At 36.4% G+C, this 20784-nt stretch overlaps 2 protein-coding genes across 3 annotated transcripts in view; one reads left to right on the forward strand and one right to left on the reverse strand.

Moving 5' to 3' along the window:
• The window catches only part of LOC148939747 (uncharacterized), a 241434-nt gene that overhangs the window by 211915 nt on the left and 8735 nt on the right, over nt 1-20784 (reverse strand). For both annotated transcript variants that reach the window (XM_089106283.1, XM_089106282.1), the window contains exon 2: nt 11561-11720. In XM_089106283.1, coding sequence (XP_088962409.1) covers nt 11561-11720 — 160 coding nt within the window. The remainder of the gene's footprint in view (nt 1-11560; nt 11721-20784) is intronic.
• Nucleotides 13119-20784, forward strand: part of Prestin (solute carrier family 26 member prestin) — a 145144-nt gene continuing 137478 nt past the window's right edge. Inside the window, exon 1 of the mRNA XM_089106284.1 lies at nt 13119-13226. Within this exon, the coding sequence (XP_088962410.1) occupies nt 13119-13226 (108 nt within the window). The remainder of the gene's footprint in view (nt 13227-20784) is intronic.

Genomic DNA, 20784 nt, shown 5'->3' on the forward strand with positions numbered 1-20784 from the left:
ATAAATAGCATTCGTAATCGGATTATATTTGAAGTGACAAAAAGGATAATTTATTGCGCAACCCAAGTATATTTCATAAGGAATGTAAGTGATTGCAATTCCTGACCTAGATTCAGTGTGAGATTATCTTTTTAGATTTTGAAATCTCATTAATTCAGTGACCTTGAAAACAATTTCTCGGACTACAAAGCTGTAACTCCACTGTGACGTCACTGCCTGCTTGATTGGATTGAGTTTATATTGGCGACGGTTTTTGGCATTGATTTCGAGTGTATTTTATCTATTGAATATTATTACCGTAAGTGCAATTATGAAATAATGGGCGACTCGGATATTATTTTAAATCCAATATTGAATTTTATTTCTCGATTGATGATCGATGGTATCAAAGTAGAAACAATAATTGCTAAGTCGACAAGCTTTTTCAGTCATGAAACCATTCTAAAGGCAAAGGAGGTCTTACATCAGGTGCTAGAAATTGGAACACCTTTAATTAGATGCTAAAAAGACGATGAAAATATTCTTGACATTTGTAAGTGGTTATCTACGGTATTGAAAGAAAAACGTAAGATCCCGAAATTCGTGATATATTCACCGTGTGAAATTCCAACAATTGGTGATGCGATCGTTGCAACGTTAACCTGTCGCATGAATGAACTTTCCCGTAAAATTGACAGTTTGTCTGAGCTAAATAAGCAACATCTTGCAGTACAGGCAACTTCTGCCTGGCCCTTTTCCGCTCAGTCGTCTTGCACCAAGGACCAATCCAATCCTCCTACCTATGCTGCTGTGTTAAAAAATTGCCCCTCCAATCTTTCATCTCCACTATTAAGGAAAGATTTTATTGATAAAATATGTCCTGAAGCTGCAAATGATATTTCAGAGGTGAAACGTTCTTCATCAGAGTGAAAAAATTGTCGTAAAAAGTAAACCCGCTGCCTCCTCAATTGTTGACCAGATGAAAAAGTTCCAACCTGGCCTGTTAGCCTCTGTTAAATTTCCCACCTTCATCGGTGTAATAAAAGGCGTAGCGACAGAAATGAATGAAAAAGATCTAGGGAAAATTATTCCAAAGTGTGTCAAAGCTCTGCAGTGTCACGCGGCAAGTAACGTGTCTACAAGATTTATTTTGAACAACGGAGTGATCTCGATTCTTTTCTGAAAAATTTTGTGATGGTGGGTTATTAGAAGTTAATTGTCCAGAATTTCATATTCATAGGCTACCTAGAAGGTATTTCAGATGCCACCAACAAGAACATTTTGCTGCTGATTGTAAGAACGCAGAACTGTGCTCTCGCTGTGGTTCCATGGAGCATTCTTCCACCAGGGATAATCCATGTGTTCGGAACATGTTTTGCATTACATGTAAAGAGTTTAATCACACCTGTTGCAGTATCGAATGCCCTGGCAACTCTCAAACCGATAAACGGACAGCTAAGTAGATACATGGACATTTTTTTGCTCTCTTGGAGTATTGACGCTGGTCTTATAAAAGAATACTTATTATTGCGAATATACTTCATAATTATGACATTCTGTGTTTGCAGGAACATTTCTTGACCAACTACAGCCTTTGTTTACTAGACATTAGAGCCACCTTCAGAAATTTTCCGGTTCCTGCTAAACTTAGTGCTTCTAAAGGCTGAGCTTCTGGTGGTATTGCTACTTATGTAGCATCGAATCTTAATTCTAGTGTTTTCTTTTCTAGTGATAGTATTTAAGCTGTTCGAGTAGATGAGTACGCAATAATAAATGTGTATTTACCCACAGATTACAAAGATGAAGATTCAGAGAGAGATTTCGCTTTAGCAGTTAGTAAACTTAGCTCTTGTCTTCATGATGTCTTTAAACTGAAAATCCCGTGTTTGATCGTACGTGATTTTAATTGTGATTTAAATTGCAGGTTGTCTTCAGCTTCTATCCGTGTTTCTTTACTGTTAGGAATATTTGGTGATGATTTTAAAGTTCAGCAGAAATCTGCTCAGTTTACTTACATTCATTCTTCCTCTTGCACATCTAACCTCGACCATGTTGTGTCATATAACCTTGATATACCTTGTGTTGAGGTATTTTCCAAAATTCAAGTTTCAGACCACCTTCCTGTTACTTCTAGTTTCAACCGAGAAGCTTCCCCGATTCCAGTGTTACGGCCTCATACCGTTCACCGGCACAAGTAGTATACTTGTGGTGATTGGAATAAAATTTACACATCTCAGTTTATTGAAAGTTCATATAACATCCTTAACAAGAACCAGGTTCCATTTCATCTTCTGCAAAAGTCTTCTAATAAAAACAATAATTAGGTTAAATTAACTCTTGATATCTACTCCGCAGAAATCTGCCATGCGCTTTTGTGTGCTAAAAAAAGGGCAGTTCCTCTTAAAAAAATACGTGTTGGTACCCAAGTTCCCGGGTGGTCAGGAAATCTAGTGCTGGTTGAAGCTTGTGACCGTGCTAAATTTTGGTACAAATTATGGAGAGATTGCCTATGCCCCCGTCAAGGAATAGTCAATGAACTGAGAAAAGTATCAAAAAAATGTTTTGCTAAGGAACTTGACCTTCATCGGTCTAAAATGCAGACCCTTTACCCCGAGAAGGTCAGGAATTCACATTATCTACCGTGGAAGATATCACCTCGTACTGGGTCCTTAACTTTGTCAGACCTAAATGATATACCTTTGTCCGAAAGGATATACCATTTTTCAAGTGAACTTTCTGAACCTGATCCTGTTTTAGAGTCACAATTTTGTGACGAGCTCTGCAAATTCATTGATGAATCTGTTGACCATAATGTTGTTGTTGCTTGTGGTGCTGTCATAAGAACCAGATCACAATTTACAAAGAAAGTGTCTTGAGGGAAAGATAAGGTAAGCACTCTACACATCAGTATTGGAAGTTACGAATGGGTGCATCACCTCAGCCTTTTCATGCAAAAGATATTTGTCATATGTATTGCTCCTTCCTCGTTCTGCATTGGTGATCTGACTCCAATTCCCAAAAAAGGGAAATCTGAGCTGCAATGTTCCTCTTTCCATCCCATCACCATATCTACTACGACATGCAAACTTTTCTAGCTTCTTTTTCTTGATGAGTTAAGACATAAATGTTACGTTCCCTCACATCAATTCGGTTTTCAGACTAATCTTGGCTGTTCTCATGCTCTTACAGCAGTTTTTACTGCCCCCGCCGACACTGTATCTTTGAAAGAAAGTATGATGCTCACCAGATATGACGTTAAACTTGCGTTCAATTCCTTAATTCATTCGTCCATGCTTCTTCATATGGCAAAACGAGGCGTAAACCCATCAGTTATTCGTGTTCTCAGGGATTTATATAGGAATCTAAGAGTGCGTTTAAAACTTCCATCCCGTTTTCCCCTGCATTCAGCTCTTCATCAATCCCTGTATACTTGCATTAATTCTCATGTGAGGCCAGACTCTTTAAATCCCTCAACTATGCGTGTGAATCCTCAGTACCCTATCCTTGTTAAGAAAGGGACTAGACAGGGAGCTATCACTTCCTCAGCCCTGTTCAATAATAGTGTCATAGAAGCTCAGGCAAAGTGTCTTCCTTCATGCATTCTTGGGAGAATCGATATGTCTCTTATTTGTTATGCTGATGACATCCTGAATCTCAGCCGAACGATCCAGCGCATTGAGCAGAATTTCAAAATCCTCAAAGATGAATATTCAAAAATCGGTCTGTCTTTTAATCCTGAGAAATCCCAAGTAATCCTTTTCAATTGGCGAAATCCCTCTACTTCTCTTATAAATATAGACGGTTCTCTCGTTAAACCCGCAGACCATATTACATACCTGGGCCTTCCAATTGGCACATCTATAGGCCACACACGTCGTTTGCTGATTTCTCACGTTGAGCGTAAAATTAGCATTTCTTACGTTGTAATCGTAAAAAGCAAACTACGTTTCAACCGTTACATTCTAGCATCCATGTACAGCGCCACAGCCCTTCCAGATCCGCTTTAGATTGCTCATTTCTGGAAATTCTTTACATCTACAGATAAAAAGCACCTACGATCAATCTTCTTCAGATTTGCTAAATATCTTTTAAATTTGCCCCCTTGGACAAGAAACCGTAAAATTATTCATTTGTATAAGCTAACTGACCCTAATATTAGCATTAATAAATCTCTATCCCGTTTTCAAAGTAAGTTTAATCATCCATGGTCACCAATTTGTTCACAATAGTTTTTTTTTTGTATTAATGTAATGCATGTAATGATTTTTTTTTCTCTCTCTATTTTTGTTTTGTCATTTTAGTGGTTATTCCGTATATGTACCTTTTTCTTTGACGGGTATTTATTAACAAATCTCTCTCCCATTTTAAAAGAAATTTTTATCATCCTTTCGTTAGCATCATTGTTCGTATTAATGTAATGAAGAGTTTTTTTTTTGTCATGCATTTGAATTTTCAATGTGTGTTTGTGTCCTTCTTTTTCTTCTTTTTTTTCTTTTTGTTTTCTTTAGTGATTACTAAGTCTACTGTACCTTTTTTACCTTTTTTTTGACGGGCAATAAACGAATAATAATAATAATAATAATATATTGGCTTGAAAATCAAGAAGTGGCAGCTACTACAGCATTCTGCCAAAACGGCATCTTTTTTTTCTTTTTCTCTGTTCTTTTCCGCAGATAGCTTGACACTGGAACATTGTAGAGAGTTGTTCGATGGCTGATTTTAAAGGAAATTAATGGGGTTAAATTTGTAATAAGGCCTATTGAACGAAGTACAGTGGTCGACAAGTCCAATCCACTCTCATATAACTATTTTGGGCCTCAATATAATAGAAGTTTCTATCTTCTTTCTGAAATGCTCTACATCTCCTTTTATAAAATCCAATAATAATTTGAATTATATACTCTTAATTTAAATGGTTTAACTCAACTTGACTTGAATAAACGATATAAGCTAGACAGGGCCGTATCCAGAAGACAGGGGGGAGGGTGGAGGTTAGAAACCCTCTGAGATGTTTGTCTGTTTCATTAAAACATATCAAAAATGCATATAAACAAATTTTTGATGCATTTTTCAAAGTTTTTTGTAACCCCCTGAAAAAATACTTCTCTCGCCCAACTAGATACGACCCTGGCGTTAAATCCATAGAAACAACGCCTTTCCTATTAGCTGGGTATCAAGAAAATTAGAAGTTTTCATTTTTCTGAAATACATTGCATTCCCTTGAATTAAATACGCTGAATTTAAATTTAAAGGATTACCTGGAATCATGATAACTGGAATCAAATACATTCAATCTAAACTTAAAGGATCACCTGGAATCATGACAACTGGAATCAAATATGTTCAATCTAAACTTAAACGATTACCTGAAGTCAAATACGCTCAATCTAAACTTAAAGGATCACCTGGAATCATGATAACTGGAATCAAATATGTTCAATCTAAACTGAAAGTATCACCTGGAATCATGATTACTGGAATCAAATATGTTCAATCTGAACTGAAAGTATCACCTGGAATCATGATAACTGGAATCAAATATGTTCAAACTAAACTGAAAGGATCACCTGGAATCATGATAACTGGAATCAAATATATTCAATCTAAACTGAAAGGATCACCTGGAATCATGATTACTGGAATCAAATACATTCAACCTAAACTTAAACGATTACCTGAAGTCAAATACGCTCAATCTAAACTTAAAGGATCACCTGGAATCATGATAACTGGAATCAAATATGTTCAATCTAAACTGAAAGTATCACCTGGAATCATGATTACTGGAATCAAATATGTTCAATCTAAACTGAAAGTATAACCTGGAATCATGATAACTGGAATTAAATATGTTCAATCTAAACTTAAAGTATCACCTGGAATCATGATAACTGGAATCAAATATGTTCAATCTAAACTGAAATTATCACCTGGAATCATGATTACTGGAATCAAATACCGTTAACCTAAACTTACACTATTACCTGTAGTCAAATACGCTCAATCTAAACTGAAAGGATCACATGGAATCATGATAACTTGAATAAAATATGTTCAATCTCAACTGAAATGATCACCTGGAATCATGATGACTGGAATCAAATACATTCAACCTAAACTTAAAAGATTACCTGAAGTCAAATACGATCAATCTAAACTTAAAGGATCACCTGGAATCATGATAACTGGAATCAAATATGTTCAATCTAAACTGAAAGTATCACCTGGAATCATGATTACTGGACTCAAATACACTCAAACTAAACTTAAACGATTACCTGCAGTCAAATACGCTCAATCTAAACTTAAAGGATCACCTGGAATCATGATAACTGGAATCAAATATGTTCAATCTAAACTGAAAGTATCACCTGGAATCATGATTACTGGAATCAAATACATTTAACCTAAACTTAAACGATTACCTGAAGTCAAATACGCTCAATCTAAACTTAAAGGATCACCTGGAATCATGATAACTGGAATCAAATATATTCAATCTAAACTGAAAGTATCACCTGGAATCATGATTACTGGAATCAAATACACTCAACCTAAACTTAAACGATTACCTGCAGTCAAATACGCTCAATCTAAACTTAAAGGATCACCTGGAATCATGATAACTGGAATCAAATATGTTCAATCTAAACTGAAAGGATCACCTGGAATCATGATAACTGGAATCAAATACACTCAACCTAAACTTAAACGATTACCTGCAGTCAAATACGCTCAATCTAAACTTAAAGGATCACCTGGAATCATGATAACTGGAATCAAATATATTCAATCTAAACTGAAAGTATCACCTGGAATCATGATTACTGGAATCAAATACACTCAACCTAAACTTAAACGATTACCTGGAGTCAAATACGCTCAATCTAAACTTAAAGGATCACCTGGAATCATGATAACTGGAATCAAATATATTCAATCTAAACTGAAAGTATCACCTGGAATCATGATTACTGGAATCAAATACATTCAACCTAAACTTAAACGATTACCTGGAGTCAAATACGCTCAATCTAAACTGAAAGGATCACCTGGAATCATGATAACTGGAATCAAATATATTCAATCTCAACTTAAATGATCACCTTGAATCATGATTACTGGAATCAAATACATTCAACCTAAACTTAAACGATTACCTGGAGTCAAATACTCTCAATCTAAACTTAAAGGATCACCTGGAATCATGATAACTGGAATCAAATATGTTCAATCTAAACTGAAAGTATCACCTGGAATCATGATTACTGGAATCAAATACATTCAACCTAAACTTAAACGATTACCTGGAGTCAAATACGCTCAATCTAAACTTAAAGGATCACCTGGAATCATGATAACTGGAATCAAATATGTTCAATCTAAACTGAAAGTATCACCTGGAATCATGATTACTGGAATCAAATACATTCAACCTAAACTTAAACGAGTACCTGGAGTCAAATACGCTCAATCTAAACTTAAAGGATCACCTGGAATCATGATAACTGGAATCAAATACGTTCAACCTAAACTTAAAGTATCACCTGGAATCATGATAACTGGAATCAAATATGTTCAATCTAAACTGAAAGTATCACCTGGAATCATGATAACTGGAATCAAATACATTCAACCTAAACTTAAACGATTACCTGGAGTCAAATACGCTCAATCTAAACTTAAAGGATCACCTGGAATCATGATAACTGGAATTAAATACGTTCAACCTAAACTTACCTTTAAGTTTAAAGAATCACCTCGTTCGATACCTTAAAGGATCACCCTATCTCGTCTATTACAAACTTTTCAATTATGTGGCCAAATTGCTTAGAATTGAAAGGATGGTCTTGCCATAGCTTACAGAGCTTGGGACAAGTGATCCGAATAAACAACAAAAACTTAAAAGCCGACGCCTACATTCCTAGAAATCCTTGGGAAAACTTCGATACCAGAAATCCCAGAAAACCTCGCTCTTTGCCTTAAAATTTTTGTTAAACAAAGTTTTTTTTTAACAATTTTAAAACAAAGCTTATTGTTCTAATTAAACGGCCATTGTCTTTCAGGAATTGTTCGTAAAGAATTAGGACAAAAGGTCAAAACTTTGGCGTTAAGAGCAAGGTCTTGTGGAAGGGGCAACTCCTTTCATATACGTAATAATTTATGTTCATTTAGTTTTGATGTTGCTCCTTACTTTCAGTTGAAAAAACTTTTTTTTTAAATTTAATTTCTGATCGTTTTTAAACAATACCGGGAAATCCAGCTCTCTCTCCATGGAAAATTCCGATACTTGTGTGTTAAACACCACTCACTCAAGATTACGATGTGTAAAACTCGAGAACAAACCGGTTTCTGCGTTACTTTAGAAACAAATTTGGGCTGTATATTTGCACATTAAGGGGGGGGGTAAAGTATAGCGGGTCGGCATGCAAAATGTGTTAGGTACCATTATTCTGCATATTATGAAGTAAGAATTGTTTTTTTACTTCAAACTGTCCAAATACTTTACTCCTCCCCTTATGTGCAAATATATAGCCCGAATTATATATTTCCCATCTATTCTGTCACTTGTCTTGTCTTGTGTTAAGCTGAAAGAAACTAAGGAAGAAACCGGTTTGTCCTCGAGTTTTACACAGCGTAAACTTGAGTGAGTGGCGTATAATACAAGAGTACCAAAATTCATTCCCCTTACAAAAAAAAAACTCAAATAAAATTCTCAAATTTGGAAAGCCTTACTTTCCACAGGGAGGGGGTGTTTTTCTGGGGGAGGGGGATATTTTCCACGGGGGGGGGGAGTATTTTGTGGGGGAGGGATATTTTCCAGGGGGTATTTTCCGGGGAAGGGGGGGGGGGTAAGTTCCAGCCACCGTTCAAGCATACCTGCTTGAAAAACGTTATAAATCAGCTTAAAAAACACCATTTGAGAAATTTGGCAGCTTTGGGAGTTCTCTGTAGTGTCACCCGCTTTGATTGACAAGCTCACCGACGAAAGAAACGTAAAATTTCACTGGCTTTTCAGTCAAATTTCACAACTGAATCACAAATTCTCGACAACTTTCAATGATCACTAATTCTCGGGGAGAATTCGGTAATGGACCCTTAGTCTTTGAGACGGTCAGCCGACGCTGAGGCTCGTGAAAATTAATTTAAGGTATCGAATCCCATTAATTTAATTAATCGAAATACATTTGATCTATTGGCCCAGTCAGCTTTCCTAGGTCTTATTTATATCAAGGGGATGGCCAACTCTCCGGTATCTAGTGTATATCCTGAGAGGGCCTTTTGTACTGCCAAAAGTGACACATTTCGGGCCATCCCTCGATTTGTGGCTTAAGACAATGAGAGGCTTCTATTTTTTCCCAAAAAAATGTGTTACATCTCCTATCATAAAATGCAATAGTAGTTGCAATTAAACTTACCTTATTTGAACGATTTGAGTTACTCAATTTAATTAAACAGAATACGATTGTTCAATTCGTCAGTTTTTACAATTGTCATTACATTTTTTCTATTATTATATGCAGAATCATAATTTTACACCTTTTACATCAACACTGAGCCTGATCTTATCTTGAAGACCGAATAAAAACTAGTCTTGATGAAACAAGTAGGCCTATTACCCAAAACGTTTTTTTTTTCATTTCTGTAATATTACTACTACTAACAACTCACCGCAGCACCAAGCCGCCTGAGGCTAAGACAGCTACGAACGCTCTTCCTCCACCCTAATCTAATCAAAGCATCCCCCTTTACATCCTCTCAGGAAATTCCCATTTCCCTTAAATTTTTCTTTACAACATCCTCTCACCCCAACCGCGGAAGACCTGCTTTCCGTTTAGCCCTAGATGGTACGCGAAAAAGGACAGTCTTTGGCAATCCGTCACCCTCCATCCGCAGAAGATGCGCTAGCCATCTATACCTTTCTCTCATTATTGCCCAAGAAAGCGGGATTCAACTACACTTTTCGTACAGCATTCTGTTTGAAATACGGTCAGTCAGCGGGGTACCCAAAACTATCGATAGACAATCTCTCTGGAAAACATCTAGCAAACCTTCGTGCCTTTTTCGGAGCGCATTTACACTGAGAATCTGCAAATACATGCATTGTTTTGCTTTAATAACAATTAGAAGTTTTATCTTTTTCTGAAATGTGGTATTTCTTTTTCTCGAATACTGAAATTGCTATAATTTTGAACCTATTAAATCCATCCTATTAAACAAAATATGATTCATAAAATTGTTCCAATACGCTTTACCATGTCCCGTTTGTACCACAAGATAATTAAAGCATTTTTTTTTTTTTTTTTTTTTTTTTTTTTTTTTTTTTTTTTTATTCGTTACAGCTTCTTCTATCAAATGCAATAATATTCGGAGTTTTGGGTCATTAATACAAAAATTAGACTGACCACATCTCGAAGCCCAGTGGTGAAAATTCATGAAAATATGAGGGTAGAGGGCAGAATGTATTTTTCGAAATTTATGGGTTGGGGTGATTTAGTCTTTTTTCAACTTTATCAGAGAAAATACCAAAAACAATGGTACTTTTATGATAAACCACCTACCGCTCAAGTTGTTCATTCATTGACGCATTGCAGAACCGGTGCACATTAGGGGGGTGTAAAATATTTGGACATTGTGAAGTTATAAAACAATTGATACTGCATAATATGCAGAATAATTGTACTTAAAACATTAGGCATGCAGACCAACTATACTTTACCCCCCCCCCCTCTAATGTACAAATATATAACCCAAATTTGTTTCTAAAGTATTATATTTTTATTATACTTAGGTATATTTCATTACGATTGAGCGTCAGAGAAACGTATTAGAAAAATATTAGGTAGGGGGTATATCACACAAGTACCAAAACTATATTTTTGAATAAAGATAGCAAAAAAGGTGTGTCTTAAAATATAGGGGCGGGGGAAATAATATAAGGGTGTCTAATGTCCCTTGTTCTTTTTTCCTCGGTTGTTTGTTTAAAACATGTTTGTTATATTCTTGTAATATGTATAATAATTGTACCTAAGACATTAGACTTGCAGACCCACTATACTTTACCCCCCCCACCCCCTACGGTACAAATATATAGTCCAAATTTGTTTCTAAAGTATTATATTTTTATCATACTTAAGTATATTTCATTATGATTGAGCGTCATATTAGAAGAATATTAGGTAGGGGATATATCATACAAGTGCCAAAACAATATTTTTGAATAAAAATAACAAAAAGGTGTGTTTTAAAATCTAGGGGAGGGGCAATAATATAAGGGGGTCTAATGTCCTTTGTTCTTTTTTCCTCGGCTGTTTATTTTAAACAGAAGTCACCTATAGGTTTTAAACAGAAGTCACATGTATGATTAGAATCCTCCTCCTCCCCCAAGAAAAGAAGAAAGAAAAGAAGAAAAGAAGGCACCTTCGAACAGAAATTACCACCCAAAATAGAATTAGACGAAATTATGAAGGAGTTAGTCTAACAGTAATAAGCTGCGTGGGATGGAGTATGAGTCTCCAGCATTATAGCTTCTGGCAATACTGCAAAGAGACGGAAACAGTAACAGGAATAAATCCCTTACCTGCGAGTCCAGAAAATCTGGTGAAGCAACGTCTTCCCGATTACTCAGAAGTGATTGACTCAAAGGCTGAGATGAGGACAGAAAATCATCTGATGAAAAATTCTTCTTGAAGCTACTTTTCTTCTTGACAAATGGTAGCTGCCGGCCTTCATGACGGCCCCTGGAAAATTGAAAATAAAGCAATTTACAATTAGCTAACTAAAAAATGCAGAGCCTATTAATTCAGTGGTTCAGTTGCCAAATGGGTTCATATTTAAAAATAGCGGAGGAGACTTTGCAAAAAATATATTTCCAGTATATCTTCCATTATTGTTGGCGCGTGACTGACGCAATATTTGAACGAAACTCGTCCAGACGGTCAATCACCCTCGTCAACCGATTGAGTCATTCAAACTTTCTAACAATCACCATCAAACGCTGGACTCAAGCGCCAAACAGGTTCCTAGACGGTCAATCATGCTTGAATCAATCGATTGATGGAAGCTTTTGATCAAAATGATTGACCGTCTAGATCATGATGATGACCGTATGATGACCGGTCATGATGATAACCGTATTGATCATTTTGATGATCAACAAGAAATAAGAAATTTTAGTTAACTGCTGAAATATCCCAGTCATTCTGCAAGCTAGAGATCAGCTCATAGAGGCGCAAAAAAATTGAAAATGTTGAGGTGGACTTGGTTCGCACTGATACTTAAGCTCCACCTGTGGCACCAACTAGGGTGGCAGGGGGTGCCTCCCCATGTATTTTGAAATTTGGTACTTATCGGTTATATAATAAACACTCGAAAATTTGTGACGCGCTCACAGGCTAAGACAAAAACTAGTCAAGCAACTTCTTTAACAAGACCATTCCTTTGGCTGGCTAGGCAAACAGGGGTTTCTCACTCCGTGAACAACATTTCTGAATAGGTTTTTTGGGGTCGAGGGGCAAAAAAAAGGTTAGGTTACGTATTTAATATACTGCGCTCTGGGTGGCAATTCTGTATGGTAGTTTTCATAATTTTGTTACTAAATTATTATCTTTTCATCGTATTTTACTTCATTTCATTAGCATTAACTATACTTCACTTTTCGACTGTTTATTATATAACTGATAAGTACCTAAAATTTTTTCGAGTACTTTCATTGAAATACGCTTTTTATGATATATTAAGAGGAAAAAATCGAATAAATAACCCCCCCCCCTTAAATTTTTAAAAATACAGTTTGCGTCCACCCTCAGCATTTTCGTGAATTAGCATGACTGAGCCACGCTTATATTGAGACATTGCGGTAAATGCCAGTATTTGCGGTTTTTTTTACAGAACGAAGAAAAAACCACACTACAATCTTTCGCTTATTGTCAGATGTGTAGCCGAGATAGACCAAGACAAGGGGTGTTGGTTCAATCCGGTTTAGTGACGTATTCAACCCTTTCTTATTTACAAAACCTATTAACCCTTGTTTACAAAATTATGAACACCGCAGTCCGAGTTGGATACAGCAAATCTCAAGTTGAGATTAAATTGGTGCTCTAAATCTAGAAACTTGGAAAACAGAAAAAAAAACCAAAATGTCATTCACCCACAGAAAATGTGATAAAAGTGACTTGGAAGAGTTAATAGACAGTTTGGATTTTGCTGTTAATCGGGCTAGAATGAACAATAGCATGAGAAGAAATGTAAGTCAAAGAATACTTTATACGCTTTTAGCCTGATAAACAGACTGAAAGTAATTCAACCTAAATCTTGTCATACAGAGGCTTAGATCCGTGATTACCAGCGTGGGGTGCAGGCCCCATCGGTGGGGCGTGGCAACATTTCGGTGGGTAATGGATGGGAAATTCACCGAATGACTACAGCCAACTTTAGAGCCTGAATTATTTTTGAAAAGAAAATATTTTTCATGTGAATGACGTCTCATTTGTATGCATTTAAAAAGCAAAAAAGATAGTTGAAATTGTCTAGAAAAATTTTCTATGGGGGGGACTTTCCTCAGGAGGAATATTCCATGGAGGAATATTCAGCAGGAGAAATTTTCCGTCGCGGAGTATTCCACGGAAGAAATTCTCCATGGAAGAAAAAGAATTTATAACGGGAGTAACACTGTTCTATAGAGGCGGGTATTTCCGGCATGACTTGAAAAGTGATAAGAAACTAAATGAAAAACAATTCTTTTCAAATGAAAGTAGGACAAGGAGAACTTTTCAGGTGGAATTGTCAACAAGAAATTTCAGCAAGGATGGAGTTGTCCGGGTGGAGGGGTATTTTACGCTTTCCACGGATAAATTTTCTATGGAGGGAAGGCAGATTTCCCGGGATTATTTGGAAAATAATCAGAAAAAAAATTCAACTTAAACTAAGGAGCAACATTAAAACGAGCAGAAATTATTTCATGCATGAGGGGGATGCCCTCTCCTCAATACCTTATTCTTTATGCTAAAGTTTGACATTAAAAGTTTGACATAAAATTTGACATTTTGCTTCCAACTCTTTAAGGACGACTCCTGAAGTCTTTTTCAAGAGCTAAAAAAAAACAGCGAAGCACTGAAGAGGAGACAGCCCCTCCCCCTCATATACAAAATAATTTCTGTTTGTTTTAAGTTTTAATGTTGCTCCTTACTTTCAGTTGATAAAATTTGTGGTACTTGTCTATTATCCAAAGCACACTCAAGAAGTTTGGTCTTTTAGATCTGAGAAGAACTGGATTGTTTGTCTTCAGTTGGTTATAATTAGCTTAGTCTTAGTGAGAAAAACTATGATTTCGGTATATTTTAATTAAATGTTTAATATATAGAGTTGGGTAGTTATTCAATATGATGCGCTCTGGATAGCCTGCTTTCCATAATTATCTGTTGTAGTTTCCATAATTTTGTTACAAGAGTCTTTTAGTTTTATCATGTTTTGATATATTTCATTATGATTTACCTAACTTCAATTCTTGAGTGTGTTTTGGATAATACACAAGGGTACTTGTTTAGAATCCGGTAGTCACGCGAGAAAGACTGCATCGAGAAAGACCGAGATGCAACATGAAAAACAACTGGTTTTTAATAACAATTTAAAAAATACATTTTAAAGTTTTTTTTATTCATTCCAAATTATAAATTGATAAATACCTAATATCAGTCAAATTATAAACTGCATCTAAAAGGAGTAAATTTACCAAATTGAAAAATACATGATGAATACTTCACATGAGAACACTTCAATTACAATGAAACAAAAAACACCTAATGGTTTATTCGGTAAGAAGAAGAATTAAGTGCCTGTTATTTGATTAGATAAAAAATGAAAAGGTCATCCGTTTTAAATGTAATTGATTGAAATAAGATGCAGACTGAAGTAGCACCAGGAAGAAGTGGAGATTTCCATCCTAGTTCGTCATTTTTAATGCAAGCAAAATCTTAGGACACTTAGTATCAGTTATTGAGTTTAAGCTTTGATTTTCAAATACTCACAAAAATTACCAAACTTAAGAAAGTCGCAATAATAAGTCACCTGTGGTCAAAATACTCAAAGACTCCTCTTTGATCCCCACCCAGGCTCAAAGCTTCTGCTACGGTCATTTCCATGGAAATCTCCAAAGAGTTTCTTTTTAAAATAGCTTTCAGCGTAGTTAGGGGTATTTAGCCTTTTTTGCTTTTCTTTAAAGCTTTGAAAAAAGTGTTATAATATTCCAAATGTTACATTTGTTATATTTGTGCATATTTTTGGTAATCATTTGTGGGGTGATCGAATTTTTTAAACCACTGTAGATACGTAAGAACGTTGGAACATCTAGTACCCTGACGTCATAAGACTGTCAAAGACTCCTCCTTGAACCTCCCAAATTGGAAGCTCTTATTATGACCTGGCCTTTTAATGTAACTTGGGCACTGGACAAAGGGCACCATTGTCACTCGAGCGCAATGTTAGGTCGGGATGTCGATATCGCTTTCGTCACACCAATTCATTTTAGTGTGAATCTGCCTGGTACTTATGAATGAATGTTTTCAAAGTAGTGAAAGTAAACCCGTTTCATCAATCATAGGCAGCGCGCTAGCGCTGCCTAAGTAAAGAACGATGTGGGCACACTGTGTTTTTTCTCCACCCGGGCACTTCGTATCGAAGGAGTTGTCATAGAAACTTCGAAAAGGGCTCATTCGATTTGAAATTGGAGTGGCTAGTGCCCTTTTAAATAGCTAAAAGTGATTGGAGGGCAACAAGCCCCCCCCCCACGCCCATCATTCCCCCAAATACATCCAATCAAAATTTTGAGATAGCCATTTTGTTCAGCATAGTTGATTTCCAGATAGAAAACATCCTTTTGAGGAGGAAACTTCCCCATAGCCCACGGGGCAAGGGTTTAAAGTTATGCCCTGAGAGCGTGTAAGGTTTTTATAGAAGGTGTTGTCGTAGAAACTTCAAGAAAGACTCATTCGATTGGAAATTCAAAGGGCTAGTGCACTTTTTAATAGTCGAAAGTGATTGGAGGGAAACTAGCCCCCCCCCCACCACCACGCCCATAATTCCCCCCAAATACATCCAATCAAAATTTTGAGATAGCCATTTTGTTCAGCGTAGTTGATTTCTAGATAGAAAATATCTTTTTGTGGAGGACACTCCCCCACAACCCTCGGGGCAAGGGTTTTAAGTTATGCCCTGGGGGCATATAAGGTTTTTATAGAAGGCATTGTCGTACAAACTTCAAAAAAGGCTCATTCGATTGGAAATTCAAAGGGCTAGTGCCCTTTTTAATAGTCGAAAGTTATTGGAGGGCAATTAGCCCCCCCCCCACGCCCATCATTCCCCCAAACAAATCCCATCAAAATGTTGAGATAGCCATTTTGTTCAGAGTAAAGAATTTCCAGATAGAAAATATGTTTTTGAGAAGGACACTCTCCCACAACCCTCGGGACAAGGGTTTTAAGTTATGTCTTGGGTGTATATAAGGTTTTTATAGAAGGCGTTGTCCTAGAAACTTCAAAAAAGGCTCATTCGATTGGAAATTCAAAGGAATAGTGCCCGTTTTAATAGTCAAAAGTGATTGGAGGGCAACTAGCCCCCCCCCCACGCCCATCATTCCTCCAAACCCATCCAATCAAAATTTGGAGATAGCCATTTTGTCCAGCGTGGTTGATTTCCAGATAGAAAATATTTTTTTGAGGAGGACACTCCCCCACAACCCTCAGGGCAAGGGTTTTAAGTTATGCCCTGGGGGTATATTAGGTTTTTATAGAAGGCGTTGTCGTAGAAACTTCAAAACAGGCTCATTCGATTTGAAATTCAAAGCGCTGGTCCCTTTTTAATAGTCGAAAGTGATTGGAGGGCAACTAGCCCCCTCCCCCACGCCCCTCAGTCTCCACAGCACAACCCATCAAAATGTCGATATAGCAATTTTGTACAACTTAGTTGATTTCCAAATAAAAAATTTATTTTTGAGGGGGATACTCCCCCACAACCCTCAGGGCAAGGGTTTTAAGTTATGCCCTCGGGGCATATAAGATTTTTATAGAAGGCGGTGTCGTATAAACTTCAAAACAGGCTCTTACGATGGGAAATTCAAAGGGCTTGTACCCTTTTTAATAGACTAAAGTTATTTGAGTGCAACTAGCCCCCCCCCCCCCTCACGCCCTTCATTCCCCCAAACACATCCAATCAAAATTTTGTGATAGCCATTTTGTTCAGTGTAGTTGATTTACAGATAAAAATATGTTTTCGAGTAGGAAACTCCCGAACATTTATCCAGGCAAGGGTTTTAAGTTATGCCCTGGGGGTATATAAGGTTTTTAAATAAGGTGTTGTCGTAGAAGCTTAAATAAAAGTTCATTTGACTGGAAATTCAAAGGCTAGTGCCCGTTTTAATAGTCGAAAGGGATTGGATGGCAACTAGCCCCTCACCACACCCATTATCCCCCAAATACATCCAATAAAAATTTAGAAATAACCATTTTGTTCAAGTTAGTTAGTTTTCAGATAGAAAACATTCTTGCAAGGAGGACACTCCCCCAAATCACTTAGGGGACGGATTCTAGATTATTCCCTGGGAGCATCTAAGGTTTTTATTGAAATCTTTGCCGTAAAAACTTCAAAAATGTGCTCATCCGATTTGAAATTCAAAGGACTAGTACCATTTTTAATAGTCAAAAGTGATTTGAGGGCAACTAACCCCCCTCTCTCTTCCACCTTTTCTCAAAACACATCCAATCAAAATTTTTAGATAGCCATTTGATTCAACGTAGTTAAAAGTCTTGGAAATTAGGTCTTTAAGGATGACAACCCCTCCCCCCACAGCCTTCAGGGCAAGGGTTGTAAGTTATGCTCTGGGGGCATATAAAGTTTTTATTGAAAGCGTTGTCGTAGAAACTTCAAAAAGGCTCATTTAATTGGAAATTGAAAGGGCTAGCGCCTTTTTAATAGTTGAAAGTGATTGGATAGCGACTAACGCCCCTCTCACGCCCACCATTTTCCAAAACACATCCAATCAAAATTTTGAGAAACCCATTTGGTTCAACGTAGTTGAAAGTCCTGGAAATTAGGTCTTTTAGATTGATAACCCGCTCAGAGCCCTCAGTGCAAGGACTGTAAGTTATGCCCTGGGGGAATATAAGGTTTATATAGAAAGTTGTTGTATATGATTTATAGAATAGATTTTAGTCTTCCTCAAATCCAATTTTTATATGCTTAAAAACTAAATGTTGACTTAAGATTAAATCAAAATGCACTATGATAATGCTAATTCCCAATAAGGCATCTCAGCGGTGTCCCAAGAACGACTGAGGGTATTATGTTCAAACGTTCGGGGCCTCTTCTACTTTTAAAATTTTACCACCTCCATACAGCGTAAGTGTATCCAACCTATCAAAGAGAGTAAACAGATTTTTTGGCGAATGGTATTAAGTTTTCCATCACAGATCAACTAGAGGAGTTCTGGAACTAAATAAAACAGTACTATTTGTGTCCAGATTTTTAAAAGGGTGTATGCTGTTAAAAATTGCTGAAAAATTTTCTCTGGCATACAAATAGCAGGCCAAACTATAAAGTCTTAAAAAACGAAAAGATTTAAAGTATTATTTTCTTTTTTCCTGAAAAGACTATGTCAATATAAAACGAAAATAAATTAATTAAAAAAAAAACTTTTTCCACAAAATAAGTTTTTCAAAGAAAAGTAAAGAACTCCATTAAACAAAAAATGAGCAAAACTAAAATCAAATAATCTAACAAGCATGAAACTACCACAATTCAGCATTGATAAATAAATGAAACCCAAAACGAACAGAAATTACAAGAATTAACCGAGTCAAACTGAAAACGAGCAGAAATTAACAAAAGTTGGGCGCAAGACCCCTATGCCTTCCCAAGGCCACAACAAAATTTGCACTTTACTGTAAAAATACAAATGAATGTGCATTGTCAGTTTAATATACATATACTGATATTTAGTAATCAAAATGTTAATATTATTTGATTTATTAAAGTTATAAAAGTAAAAACATTCATATTTTTTCAGTAAAGTGCAAATTATGTTCTGGCCTAAGTTCAAAATTTATATTCAAATAAGTTCAAAATTTATTTTCTTAGGATTTTTTTTTTTTTTTACATTTATGCTTGTTTTCTTACTACAAACGTGTCAAGATGTTGAGACTGTGCCTTTTGTCCTCTAGTCATGCAGTGAAAGATTTTACAGTAGATAAAACCTTCAAGTCTTTCTCAACAATTATCTCAGGGTAAGGTTGCTACCAAATGGAGGGGAGGTGGGGGGGGGGGGTTAAAGACCTAAATAAGGGGAGGGGGTTGAATAGCTTAAAGACCGTGCATTCAAATGCAACAAAAAAGCGATGTTTTGAAAAAAGGCAATAATCCAAACAAAAACCTGAATTATCTGAATTAAGTTATGTAAAAATTTTGATTGTGTATTCAATTTTTGAGAGAGTTGAGTTTTTTCAGGAGGGGGGGTTAAGGGAGTTTTCAGGGGGAGTTTGTTTCAGGGAAAACATCTCAGATGAAAGTGGTGGCCAAAATGGTTGGGTCGGCCCATGACTAAATGGATCACGAAATTCCTAATTGTTTGTCTGCAAACTCAGCAAGTCATTCAGGAAATATCACATAAATAACTGACTGGATAATTGGTTTATGACTAAATATGACTGGAACTGGTAACTGACTGAATAATTACTGTCACCCCAATAACTGCAGAGCTTTAGAAACCTACTAACCACATAACGAAGTTCAATTCTCTCCCCAACCCCTCCTATTCAAAGAAAACACAAATATGACATTAAAATGGGTTTTAAAAACTCTTGAACAACGTCTCTGTAAAATTATATCTGACCATATGTGATCATCTCTTTGATGTGCTTTCTTCTGCTGGTCTACTTCCTTCAAATTTTTTTCCTTCTCCTGTTGACCCTACTAGAAATTCTGCCACTTTAATAGACAATATTTTCATTTATCATTCTTCTAATTTGAAGTTTACTTCTGGTATTTTTTTCACTGATCTTTCTGATCACTTCCCTATTTATGTTTCACTTTTTGTGCCTCAAACTGAGATTGCTGTGGATGAGCAGGGTGAGTCTTCTTTTAGAACTTCCACAGATAAAGAAATTTATAATTTAATACATAGTCTTCAGAGTAATGATTGGTCTAGTGTTCTTGAAGCTAATGATGTTGAATGTTCAACGAGTTTATTTTTGTATCGTATGGGAGCTCTTTTGGATAAGCCTTTTCCTTTAAGAAAGAGGCCAAGGAATTCTATACCCAAATGCCCATGGATGTCTAGAAGTATGATCAATGCTACACATATGAAGGCTTCTCTGTTCAAGGCTGCATGTAAAAGTAAGACACAGGATAATCTTTTGAAGTATAAACTTTATAAAAATGTGCTTACTTCTTCAGTACGTGCCGCCAAAAAGCTATATTTTTCGCGTCGAATTAATGAGTGTAAGGGTAATTTGCGAAAGGTTTGGACTGTAGTTAATGAAGCTCTTTGCCGTAAGAAAATCAATTCGTCCCCCCCCCCCCCTTGTCGCTCCTGAAAATGTGGTATATCGTCCGCGGCCGAAAAATATTAAGCGAGCGCCTTCAATTCGTATTTCACTTCACTTCCTTCAGTTCCTAATCCACCCTACAGCAGAGTAAGTAGTTTTCCCTTAGCAGAAAAGTCATTTTTCCTTTTTCCATACAGTGATACCGAAATTTCTAACATTATATCTCAGCTTTCAAGTAGCCGTTCAGTTGATGGTTTTGGTTTGAGCTGTA

This window comes from Artemia sp. Qi Xiang Cuo, chromosome 20, assembly GCF_049724085.1.
Source record: "Artemia sp. Qi Xiang Cuo chromosome 20, ASM4972408v1, whole genome shotgun sequence".
Classification (NCBI taxonomy): Eukaryota; Metazoa; Arthropoda; class Branchiopoda; order Anostraca; family Artemiidae; genus Artemia; species Artemia sp. Qi Xiang Cuo.